Source organism: Pseudophryne corroboree, chromosome 3 (assembly GCF_028390025.1).
Source record: "Pseudophryne corroboree isolate aPseCor3 chromosome 3, aPseCor3.hap2, whole genome shotgun sequence".
In the NCBI taxonomy this organism is placed as follows: domain Eukaryota; kingdom Metazoa; phylum Chordata; class Amphibia; order Anura; family Myobatrachidae; genus Pseudophryne; species Pseudophryne corroboree.
The window spans coordinates 768,367,584-768,380,967 of record NC_086446.1 but is presented as its reverse complement, the minus strand read 5'-3'; the positions used below and the strand labels follow the sequence as shown (position 1 = coordinate 768,380,967).

Genomic DNA, 13,384 nt, shown 5'->3' with positions numbered 1-13,384 from the left:
AATGACCCCCCATGTCCTGCTGCCAGTCCGCCTGCCCCCTCCGGCATCAACAATCCCCACTCCCTAGCCACTGCACACGGAATAAAAGCTGCTGCGGCCTCCGGCATAGATGCATATGAAAGCGGCGCAGCAGAAGTCTTTCATAGCCCTCCCTGCACCGCATACTCTCTGAGCCCCGGAGCCTCCTCTGCGTGTGATGTCACAGAAGTGCCTCCCCACCACAGCCGCGCACAGATCCCCAAAGGCCCTGACTCCACAACACAGCACCTGGCCTGCCAGCCTGGAAGCCCCGAGATGGCTAATGTAATGGATACAGTGGGTGATATCGCGGCGGGTAATGTCTGGACGGTGAATCAATGCAAAAGGTGACAGTGCTGTGCAGTGCAGTGTCACTGACACTGCACAGCACTCTCACCTTTTACATTGATTCAGCGAGTCAGTCAGTTCCGCCAGCCGCATTACAGGGAAATATACGCACTAAATAAACTACAGCTCCCAGCAACCCTTAGCACCGAAGCATTCAGGCGCTAAGGGCTCCTGGGAGCTGTAGTTTATTGAATTCCCTGTAATGCGGTGCGTTGCGACACTGGCGCTAACAATAGTGACTGGCTGCTGTGCGAGTCTCCGGGAGAGCCACTGCCAAAGCGAGGACAGCAGCCTAGCTGCTTCCAGGAGGAGAAGCAGGAGAATCATTACCCGCACCTCCCCCACTTGCAGTACCACGGGCCCCATCCGCGGCACCCGTGCACCCCCCCCCTTCTCTCCACAACCCACAGTGGCTCCGGACCCCCTCCCCCACCCACAGCACCCCTGCACCCGCCTCACCCTCGGTGGCTCCGGACCCCCACCCGCGGCACCCACCCCTCACCCACCACCGCACCAGCACCACCTCCACCCGCGGCCCCCCTCCCCCATCCGCGTGTCCCCCGCACCCCGCCACACCCCCAACCACAGCACCTACTAGGTGATTTATCAGGCCCTGCGTGCGCTGTTCACGCCGTTGCAAGGGGCTGCGACTCCTTAACCATCGCATGCCCTTTCTACGTGCAAAATTTAACCACTCCCACAATTATGATTGGAGGTAATACTCCATATAATACAACAATTGCATGCCACAAGGGCATGCAAGGGTTAAGGGGGCGTAGCCCCTCACGACGGTGTGAAGAGCGCCCGTAGGGCGCGATTAATCACCTAGTAAATAATAATAAATAAAAAAATAAAAATTTTTAGAAATAAATATAAAAAGTACAAAAATAGACTAATATATATAAAAAAAAGAAAGAAAAGAAATCCTGTGCACATACAGAGTAGCACTATATTAATGCCCCTTCCACCATATCAATGCCCCCCGTAGCAGTACTGCTTATACACATAATGCCCCCCAATAGCGGTGCCGCTTACACATAAACTGCCCCCAGTAACGGTAGCGCTTAAACACAAACTGACCCCTGTAGTGATGTCGCTTATACATGCCTCCAATAGTAGCGTCGCTTACACATAATGACCACACACACACACACACACACACACACACACACACACACACACACACACACACACACACACACACACACTCATTCTTTTTCTCTCTCTCTCTCTCTCTCCCTCATCTTAACCACCACAGGCTGGCAGGAGCTGTTGCAGATTCTCCTATAGTAGCAGCAGCCAGCCTAGCCTGGTCCCGTGTGGCCCCGCCCCTCTGTTTCAGTAGCTCCGCCCCCTTTTCATACCCCCCATTCTGACACTGTCACAGGAAGGGGGAGAGGATGCTGCAAGCTTCAATTGAAAACGTCCCTCCCAAAATGGTCACCACCTCAGAGGAGACGGTTATTAAAGATACTAGAGGAGGGACACTTACAATTGATGCTTGCAGCGTCCTCTCCCCCTTCCTGTGACAGTGTCAGAACTCGGGTAAGAAAAGGGGGCGGAGCAGAGCGGCGGACGGCGGAATGAGTGGCCTGGGCCCTCTCTTTTAGAGAGGCTGGGCCCGGGACTACTGTGCCCGCAGCACCCCCCGATGGCGGGCCTGCTGAGTACATATGCATGATTATATTTTCAGAGGGCCGACACTTCTGTATTTAAAATCCTTTTTTTTTATTGATTTTGTGTAAAATTCTAATTTTCTGAGATTTTGGATTTGGGGTTTTCTTAAGATGTAAGCCACAATCATCAAAATTATAACAAATAAAGGCTTGAAATATCTCACTTTGTATGTAATGAGTCTATATAATTAGTTTCACCTTTTAATTTGAATTATTGAAATAAATGAACTTTTGCACGATATTCTAATTTTCTGAGTTTCACCTGTATATGGTTATTATACTTAATAGTGTATACAGAAATATGATCACTCTTTTCCTTTAGTTCCACTTATTCTTTCTTTTTTCCCCTTTCTTAACATACTGAACATTACTTTAGCAGTAATTGCATAGAACTAATTATACAGCTATGTCCTCATACACATAACGTCTATACAGTGTGCCGTATGGCGTGAGATAGCGATTTTACTTTACATTTTGCATCTCATTGGTATCGCAGATGCAGCAAAGCACCACTCATGCTGCTTTCAGATCGCAAATGCCGGATCCCACCCGGTAAGAGAAACGTGTCCTTACCGGGTGGGATCCGGCATTTGCTCTGCTTTGCTGGCTTTTCGACCCGGCAATATACCGGGTCGGTTGCCATAGCAGCGGGGGGCGCAGCAGCAGCAGGGGCGGGGGTGGAGGCGGCGCTGGGAGATGAGCTCATCTCCTGCGCCGCCTCTCCCTATGCTGTGAATGGGAGCCGTGTCGCATCGGAACGGCTACCATTCACACTGCACCTGACCCTGTATTCAACCCGGTAATAACCCTTCTTTTTTACCTGGTTGAATTACCGGGTCAGGCGACCCGCTAATTCTGCAAAGTAGCTTTCACATCGCACACTGACCCGTGTCGACACGGCAATATGCCGTGTCGATACCGGGTTATTTGTGCGATATGAAAGGGGTACTAGAAACACCAGGCTGCGACTTTAACCGCACAGGACTTAAACACGTACAAAATCGCAGATAAAGCACTTAAAGCGGGATGTAATGACACCCGAATTCAGCGGCAGTGCGGGATTCCGGCCGAACACGGACGTTTTTTAAAAGGTGCAATTACTTACAAGGCAAAACCATGCCTCATAAATGATTGCCACTTAAAAAAAAAAGTCAGAGTTAGTCCGCATCTGGCCCTTGGCGTGAGAAAAAGCCGCCGTGGCTGCATTGTAGCACTTCTTACACAGATTCAGACGCAGCCGCACACAGATGTACAAGTGTCGCACATCAGATTAATCAACGTAATCTAGCAGTGTAGTTATGACGCTCACATATTTTTTATTTATGGGAATAAGACGCACATTTTGAGCAAGAAAAGATGCTTGAGTCACTCGGGACCTGGGGGGTCATTCCGAGTTGATCGCTAGCTGCATTAGTTCGCTGTGCAACGATGAGGCAAAAAAACGCACTTCTGTGCATGCGGCACAATGCGCACACGCGACGTACTATTACAACGACCGATGTAGTTTCACACAGGGTCTAGCGAAGCTTTTCAGTCGCACTGCTGGCCGCAGAGTGATTGACAGGAAGTGGGCGTTTCTGGGTGTCAACTGACCGTTTTCTGGGAGTGTTCGGAAAAACGCAGGCGTGGCTGGGCGAACACAGGGCGTGTTTGTGACGTCAAAACAGGAACTGAATGGTCTGAAGTGATCGCAAGCGCTGAGTAGGTTTTGAGCTACTCTGAAACTGCACAAAAAAATGTTGTAGCCGCTCTGTGATCCTTTCGTTCACACTTCTGCTAAGCTAAAATACACTCCCAGAGGGCGGAGGCATAGCGTTTGCACAGCTGCTAAAAACTGCTAGCGAGCGAACAACTCGGAATGACCCCCCTGGTGCAATAAGAGGGGCTATTTGCTGCGACTTGAGAAATATTGCATGAGGACACATCTGTAAAAATGTTTCGTTATCACACCTGTTTCATGCACTGCGTGCCCCTGTTTGCCTCAGTTTTTCGGCATCTTTATGCCACCGCTGTATCATGATCAAAAGACGCAGATTTTATAATCAAATCGCAATTTATTTTGTCATCTTTTGGCTAATTTTTCCAGTGTGTTTGTGGTGTGTCTATGGGGGGGCAAAGGGGTATCAGAGGAGGCGTGAGGGGTAGAGGCAGTGTCAGCTGAGTGGCCGCCTGAAGCCCTTTGCCCTCTCACAAACAGCAGGTTCGCCTGAGAAGAACATAATGAAAGGGAGGGTCCCCTACTTCCATTCAGGGGTAACTGATACAAAGGAGGTAAGTGTGAAAGACCCTGTACGCGCTCCATGGATTCTTCCTTACGAAGACACACCTTTGCACCCCCTTTCGGACAAAGAGGACCTACGGGTTTCAGTTGCGCCAAGTGGTGGGCTACAAAGAGATAGTCTTCGCTCTCCTACACCTGCCCACGCTGCCCCTCCTTCCAGTCCCTTCCGTGGGAGAGGAGAGGGCCTTTGGTTGGCGCGGACTCTGTGGGGTGTCCCAAGTGGTGAGGGGCAGGGGGTGTCATCAATAAATGCGGTGATTTCATCTCGGAAGAAGGAGTTGTGGGCCCCGCTCCCCATTCCCACAGACCCTCCCATGCCCCCTTGCAAAAACTGGTGCAAACTGCTTAGACCATAGTCTGGCTCTGCTCGTGGCGGGTGGTGCTGACTCCAGGGTGGTATGTCAGGGACCCGGTGAGGGGTGGAAGGGCTGCCTCCTCGCGACGATCCGGGCCCACCTCGTACATCATCTGAGGAAGACCACCTGAGCAAAAGGGGTGAGGTGCGAGGAGGGAATAGGTCAATTTCGTCATGTGACATCCTCCGGGAGAGAGGGGCCTGTGTAGAGAGTAACAAGGAGTCTGTTAAAGAACAAGTAAAGCTGCTATTTAATATATATTTATCAAATATCGATGTGATAAATATTTTTTGCCCACACTGACAACATAAAAAATTGAATATTTTCATGCAAACATACTAATGTGGTCTTTCTAAGAGACGAGCTTCTATAAGATTCCGTCCTGGCGAAGAGCTGGAAGAAGTGTGGGAGCATATAACGCTATCACACAAACTTCTGCTCTGGAAACTAACATTTGTGGGCTACATGGAAAAAGCAGCCAGTATTTACCCTGCACAGAAACAATAAAAATGTATTTACTCCTCTTGCAAGTAACTCTGTGTTCCAGACACAAAGTTACTCGCTTTTTTGGCTTTTCTTACAAACATGAATTCACTTATGTAGCCACCAGTGTGCTGGGGATCAGCTGCCATTATACTGTAGCATACCTCCCAACTTTGTCCTCCTATGAAGAGGGACAATCGCGCGGTGACGCACAGCGACACACAGCGTCTATTCACCGCTGCTCTGCTAAGCAGAGCAGCGAGTGCAGGAGCCTCCCAACTGCCCCCCCACCGCGGGACACTGCGGCCCGCGGGTGGGACAGCGGGACAGTCCCCAAAAAACGGGACTGTCCCGCGAAAATCGGGACAGTTGGGAGGTATGCTGTAGCACGCATCCTCCTTATTCTTCCCTACCAGTGTTTCTTCCGCAGTGGCGGATCTTGCCACGGGCAAGCAGGACTTTTGCCCGGGGCGCCGCCTTCCGGAGGGCGCCGGCGCCATCCGGAGGGCGCCGCACCATGGCAAGATCCTCCACTGTCAGTGTGCGCCCCAGCAGTGTCCCCCTGCTGTGCCCCCCTCCCGCTGTGAGAAGGGAACCAGACGCTATGCGTCTGGTTTCCCTTCGTGGCGCTGGTCCTCCCCCGCTCTGAAGGGAATCAGACGCTAAGCGTCTAGTTTCCCTTCATGGAGAGGACCTTTGGTGTGCGGTGCGCGATGACGTCATCGCGCACCGCACAGCATTGTGGCATAGACGCTAGGGGTCATAATTGACCTCTAGTGCCTATGCTGTGCTATGGGAGAGACGTCATGACTGACGTCTCTCCCATTGATCCGAGGAGAAGAGCGGCGCCGGTCTGCAGGGCCTGGAAACAGGAGCGGGGTACAGTAAGTATACTTTTTTTTTTTCCTTTTCTTCCAGCGGCGCTACAAATGGGGGGCGTGACTGACCACGCCCCATGTTAAGCCACACCCCTAACTTTTGCCCGGGGCGCCGCAAGGGCAAGAACCGGCCCTGTTCTTCCACGATGGGAGGAGAGTGATAATGTCATCACTGTGTTTTGCGTCGGCATCAGGGAGATGGCTAGACATCAGGGAGAAAACCATACTATCCCTTTACACCGGGATAATCATGATTTACACAGGTTCTGTGGCTGCCTGACATCAAACTGGCTTTTCACATGGTGTTAATCAGCCACAGAACCTGTGTTATTCATGACTGTCCTGGTTTAAAGGGATGGTATAAAAAGGCTAGATATATGCAACATTCACTGTTCTGCATACCTCCTGACTTTCTTTAGCTTTAGAATGAGACTTCTTCACACGCCTCAAAAAAGGGGACATGGCCTCACTGGAATGCATGGGGCATGTCCAGGTCCCCGGGAACTACTGGGCACAAGTTGGTGGTTGGGTCAAGGTGATGATGCAGTTGTGCCACCACGTTCCCCAAACAGCCCACCTATGTGCTGACCATGCATGCCCCCTAGGGGTAGAGCTGGCCTTCAGTGGGTTATCCATCGATGTTCACCAGCAATGGTACCATTGATGAATAACCTCAAAGATATAAAACCATCTATTAGGGAACCATTGATGGTTTGACCCACTGATGGTCATTCCTGCTTTACTATGTAATGGGCTGCGGACCAGTCAGTGAATTAGGGGTGGGGCTTCATTGGTGTTGGGGGGCAGAGCTTTGCTTTGGGTCCCAACACATTGTAAGAAAAAAAAAAAAAACGGGTTGTTCTTTTCTATCGATGGCAGGAAACCATCTGGTTCTCAACCCTCTATGGCAAACAGTGGCGGATCCAGGGGGGGGGGGGGGGGCACTCGGGCCCGTGCCCCCCCTGTCATTTGTGGCCCATTAAGTCTCAGGGCAGAGGATTTTTTTTTTTCATTTGTGCCGGCCCGGCCCCAGCAGGCTGTCAGCGCACGCTGATTTGACAGCTGCCGCTGGGACCAGAGCCGGCTCACGCCCACAGTGAGTGCAGCCCTACCTCCCTCCTCCTGTGACCAACAGGCAGCAGCGCACGGAGGCCGGGAGACGGAGCGGGCTGCAGGACAGGCTAAGGAGTCAGGCAGCGCGTAGTGGTGGACCCTGGACCGCGTGGACTGGATTTCACTTCCAGCCAGCCCAGGCTCCCCAGCGGCCACACAGAGAGGAGACAGAGGCGCCGATCGAAGCAGGCAGAGCCGCAGAGGCAGCAGCAGCAAGACGGAGACAGTGACTCACTGTGTATATCAGCCTGTCACAGTGAGTATGCTGTTTGCTGTATCGCGGCTGCCAGCCTGTGCCAGCTACCTTTAACGTGTGTGCGGCTGCTGCTGTGGCGGCGGGCACTAAGGGGGGGGCGATCCGGTCTATATGTAGTATATGGTGGTATGTGCCTCTCACACACTACCCCCACACCCTGCCCTTCACACGCTGCCTCCTGGCCCCTACCCCTCACACACTGCCTCCTGCACCCTGCCCCTCACACGCTGCCCCCTGCACCTCACACGCTGCCCCCTGCCCCTCACACGCTGCCCCCTGCACCCTGACCCTCTCACACTGCCCCCTGCCCCTCACACGCTGCCCCCTGCACCCTGACCCTCTCACACTGCCCCCTGCCCCTCACACGCTGCCCCCTGCACCCTGACCCTCTCACACTGCCCCCTGCCCCTCACACGCTTCCCCCTGCACCCTGCCTCTCACACACTGCCCCCTTCACCCTGCCCCTCACACGCTGCCCCCTGCACCTCACATGCTGCCCCTCACACGCTGCCCCCTGCCCCTTGTAGTGGGGACATACCCCATTTCTGGAAGCGCATGCACCGAAGCCACACGCAAATACACATGCCCCTTCCATGGTGCCCCCCCTATCATTTTCTTCTGGATCCGCCCCTGATGGCAAAAGTATTCAACATCGGTCATAGATCATCAATGATTTTAAATAATCTATGGTCAATGGCCATTCCTAAGGAGGGGGCAGCCAAGTCAGTAAGTATGAGCTGCGGCTGTGTTGTAGATGGGCACCATCATTATGCCCCTCCCCATAGCGGCAAAATGTCATGATTCGTGGGTCAACTGGGAGGGTGCGAGGTCAACATGTCGTGCTTCTAATTAAATTGTTTCATATTGGCTCTGCCCCCTCCCAGTTGGCCCACGAATCATGGGGCGGGGCTTAATAACACGGCTGCTGCTCTTGCCGTCTGTTGGGCGGGAGGGTACTGTGTAGGGCCTGATTTTGGCGCAGTTGCGATTGAGGCACGCGGTATCAGAAATGTCTTGGAAACGTGCTGGACGGTAACTGGAAGGCGGCTGTTAAGTTACACTGTTATAACACGACCATTTAATGGTCGTGTTATAACAGCAAATACAGAGTCTCAAAAGTGGGCGTCTCAGTCCTTGCACACTCGGGTGTACACCAGGGAAGGGCTTTCTAGCGGCATTAGCATAAAGACACAGGTGGGTGACGGCCCAAAGACACCTGCGTCCGCCTCTGAACCAGGCCGGTGGGGAGAGTTGGATACTTAGCGAGAGCCATCTCAGACCTTTGCCCTCTAGTGCATACACTATACATGGGGACACCTGCGGCACTAAATTCTGCTGAATGAACCTTTTCTGGCTTCACTTTCCCACTACAGCCTGATGCCTTGCCAGCCGCGCTGGACATATATTTTACATGAAGTGACAGCTGTACTGATCCCTTGCTGGTGTGGAGAACAGCTAAAGCTCACCCGAGGGGGACATATAGTGAGGAACATATACCGCCACTCTCTTTCCTCATAAAAAAAGAAATGACCCTTCTGAGGGGCATGCATCAGCCAAGACGCTGCAAACTGCAACTGTGAAGCACTTAACCTCTCTCTCTACTAGTGATAAAGCACAATGGAAAACGGTCCCCAAGCCCGATGTAACTGGCTAAGAATTATCGCAGCAGAGAACCTTTTTTTATAATATCATAAGTCTGAATGGGGATAAAATGGGAAGGACGCTGGTCCTGTAGCCACCGGGGAGCAATGATAGAAATTTCATATTAAACACCACTCCAGGCACCTTCACTGTCTAATTATGGGACCTCCATGCAGGGACAGGGCTTACGCCCTATCAGCTCCTGAGGCAAGGGGTGGGGGCTCGTTGAGGCTATTTGCGCAGCGGATGATAGGGGGTGAGTGATATAATGGCGGTATTATGTATCTGGGCTCTCCCCTTGATTGTGGCCCCTGGAAACAACCGCTTCCATTGCCTCCTGTAGTTATGCTACCGCCGCCATGATGGCATTATATTCCCTTACTTATAGTGTCATGATAAAAGGCTTGCATAACAGAATACAGGATGGATGGACTGGGATGTGCATCACGTGGGGCGACCTTCCTAATGAATGTAAAGGCCAGGATTGTGACAACAGTGCCATTCTCCATACTGTAGTATTCAGTGAGATCAAATAGGCGTCTACCGCTATCAATATCAGGCAATTACTGTCACATTCACAAACGCCACACAATGTTTCCGGACATAGAATAATTGTCTTCTGAGATGCGGCCAAAGCATTAGACTCTTTATCAGCCCAGGCAGAAATTTGGGTCTGGGCCTCACTTCTATAAATGGGCACAGAAGGTAAATGAATCTCTGGAGGCAAGCACTGAAGCCGCTAGACCCTTTTCAGTACCACTTGTCATGTCTATCAGCGGCCACACACATAGGAGAGAAGGCGGGAAATGTGTATGAGATAGCACTGTACACTGATGGCGTCCTGCTAGCTTTCTCACACCGACAGGCCTTATTACTGACCTCAGCACTCGCCTCAGGTTCAGCTGCTGCAATCTTTGATTTTCCTGTTTGCCCATGACCTAATCTAGTCAAGCACCAGGACTGGCGCATGTGCACAAGCGACGGCTTGAGTGTGCACGCGCAAACCCCCGGCTTCTATGAACTGCATCGGCTGCAGCCCATAGAAGCCGGATTGGGCTGACGATCAGGCAGGGAGTGGCTTCCTACAGGAAGTCATCTTTCTGCTAATCACAGCCCGGTCTGGCAGTCCCAGAGGGAGGAATCACCTCCCAATGGGACTGCCTGTCCTGCAGGTGACTGGCAGGTGGGACTTCCAATAGGAAGTCACAGCCAGTCACAGTTAAGCCAGGGCAGTCATAGACTGGAACCGGCTCAGATGAGTTCACTGAAATGGCGGATTTTACTGGGGAGGCTGCAGTCCATAGGTAAGATCTAAGACTGGTCCCATGCATTAATACCAACAGATTCACTCCCTATTCATATTCATGTATATGGCCTGCTTCTGCTCTGAATACAGTTAAATATTTTAGGCAAACTGCGCACACGATCAAGATCCAGGCCTATTATTTACACCACTCTTTATCTTATTTTCATGTAAACTTCCATCTCTCTCTCTCTCTCTCTCTGCACACAGTAATCTTCAATTAAAAATGATTGAAAACAAATGGTAATGACTATTACAAAATAAGTATTTGTATACTGATGAATCACCTCAGCAAGATGCAGATTTTTGGTAATATACCGCATGAACACTAGGGGGCAGCAGTCTGTATTCATAACTCTCAGTTTGCCGGGAGCACAGACAGCGGGGGGATTATGGGATGCAGCTGGGGCAGTAATGAGGATAGGCAGAGTAATTATTCTCTGTGACACACTGTTAGAGTATACTGACGTTGGGCCCATCGGTTACCATGGCAGTGACCTCACCTGGTGTCGGTGCACCTGTAGGTACTGGCTGCGATCGGTGGGTAATAGGATATGTCTGACAGGCAGGAATTTCCCATCTCTCAGGTCCCCTCCCAGGTAATGCGGAGGTCTCTTTATGGCAGCGCCATTGGAATCGAAGCGAACTTCGCACAGACGGCCATCTGCAAAGTCATCCCGGACGCTGTCTGTAGGGGGGTAAATGAACAGAATCACCATGGAGGTCACAGAGAAGGAGGGGGGCTGTAAGATTAAGGGGTGCATGGGCTCATGACATTGCCACGGAACCAGAATCAACTGGATCACACATAAAAGACGCTTACAGACACTAACACATAGATGTTTAACCATTTTACTGCCAGATTGTGCATGAATGATCTGCGCCAATTACCTAGGTATTCTAGGGTTCAGTATAAGTTACAGATGGACGGGATGCCGACGGTCAGTATACGGACAGCGGCATCCCATCCATCAGAATCCCGACAGCCCCCCATTTAGCCCCTTAACCCTCACCTTTTCCCTACCCTAACCCTTAACCTCCCTTGTGGGTGACTAACCCTCACCCTCCCCACTTGGTGCCTAACTCTCCCTGGTGGTGCCTAACCCTTACCCCCCCTTGTGGGTGCCTAACCCTAACCCTCCCTTGTGGGTGCCTAACCCTCCCTGGTGGTGCCTAACCCTAACCCTTCCCAGCGGCATCCCATCCATCAGAATTCCGGCAGCCCCCCATTTAGCCCCTTAACCCTCACCTTTTCCCTACCCTACCCCTTACCCTCCCTTGTGGGTGCCTAACCCTAACCCTCTCCGCTTGGTGCCTAACCCTTACCCTCCCTTGTGGGTGCCTAACCCTAACCCTCCCTTGTGTGTGCCTAACCCTAACCCTTCCCGGTGGTGCCTAACTCTAACCCTCTCCGCTTGGTGCCTAACCCTCCCTCGTGTGTGCCTAACCCTCCCCGGTGGTGCCTAACCCTAACCCTCCCTTGTTTGTGCCTAACCCTCACCCTCCCCACTTGGTGCCTAACCCTCCCTTGTAGGTGCCTAACCCTAACTCTCCCTTGTGGGTGCCTAACCCTAACCTTTCCCAGCGGCATCCCATCCATCCAATTCTGGCAGACCCCCATTTAGCCCCTTAACCCTCACCTTTTCCCTACCCTTACGCTCTCTTGTGGGTGCCTAACCTTTTCCCTACCCTAACCCTTACCCTCCCTTGTGGGTGCCTAACCCTAACCCTCCCCGGTGGTGCCTAACCCTAACCCTCCCTGGTGGTGCCTAACCCTAACCGTCCCCGGTGGTGCCTAACTCTAACCCTCTCCGCTTGGTGCCTAACCCTCCCTCGTGTGTGCCTAACCCTCCCAGGTGGTGCCTAACCCTCCCTTGTGTGTGCCTAACCCTAACCCTCCCCGGTGGTTCCTAACCCTCCCCAGTGGTGCCTAACCCTAACCCTCCCCACTTGGTGCCTAACCCTAACCCTCCCTTATGAGTGCCTAACCCTCCCCGTGGTGCCTAACCCTCCCCACTTGGTGCCTTACCCTCCCTTATGGGTGCCTAACCTTCCCCGGTGGTGCCTAACCCCAACCCTCCCATTCCCACTGCCTAAACCTAACCCTCCCCGCTTGGTGCCTAATCCTAACCTCCCCTTCTATGTGCCTAACCCTAACCTTCCCGTCCCTAACCCTAACCTTCCCATGCCTGCACCCTAAGCCTAACCCCCCTTCTGCTGCCTAAACCTAACCTTCACACCCCTCCCCCCGCGCCAGGACAGCAGCGCGTCCCGGCGTCAGGACGATCGGGATACCAGCTGTCGGTATTTTGATGCCGGTATCCCGTTTGGTACTAGTATTTCAATGCCAGGATTGTGTCCTCCCTCGGGATCCCGGCGTCGGTATATCCAAGTGAATGTTATTATGTAGCTCTCTTCAGAGCAATTAGAATGCTCTAAGGGACATTTTTGTATAGCTATATTTTCATTTATTGGGATTATAACTGTTTTAGAGTTTATTGGGATGACACAAAAGAATAAAGTGTAATGCACCATACTACAAACATGCTCTAGGTCGCACACTACAATGTATGCAAGTTATGTTTTACGGAATGATCCCCAGGGTAACATTTTACTTGCTGTTCAATTTTTATTTTGTATCAACGGCCTGGGTTAGCCTGAGTGTGGTATGGGTATGGGTCATTAGGTTGACAGTCATTAGGTCGACCTAATGACTGTCGACCTAATAATGACTGTCGACCTAATGACCCATATTAGGTCGACAGTCAGGTCAAGATGAAAAAATGTCGACATGTTTTTTGAAACTTTTTTTGGTGCCGTTTTCTTCGTAAGGTGACGGGGAACCCCAATTAGTGCACTGTGTCCCCTCGCTTCACTCGCCATGCTTCGGGCAAGGTGCCTCACTCCGCTACCGCTGCGATCGGCACAGGTTACCATTCCCAATCGTAGTCCACGTGGATCGTAAAGCATGAAAATGTTTAAAAAATTAAAACAAAACGTTCAAAATGCATGTCGACCTTTTTCCATGTTG

General features: G+C 51.8%; 1 protein-coding gene across 1 annotated transcript in view; it reads right to left on the bottom strand.

The window, feature by feature from the left end:
* Nucleotides 1-4,076: 4,076 nt before the first annotated feature.
* GPR162 (G protein-coupled receptor 162) overlaps nucleotides 4,077-13,384 on the bottom strand; it is a 33,398-nt gene continuing 24,090 nt past the window's right edge. Inside the window, exons 3-4 of the mRNA XM_063962465.1 lie at nucleotides 10,857-11,041; nucleotides 4,077-4,879 (exon numbers count right to left, since the gene is read on the bottom strand). Coding sequence (XP_063818535.1) covers nucleotides 4,355-4,879; nucleotides 10,857-11,041 — 710 coding nt within the window. The 3' untranslated portion in view covers nucleotides 4,077-4,354. The remainder of the gene's footprint in view (nucleotides 4,880-10,856; nucleotides 11,042-13,384) is intronic.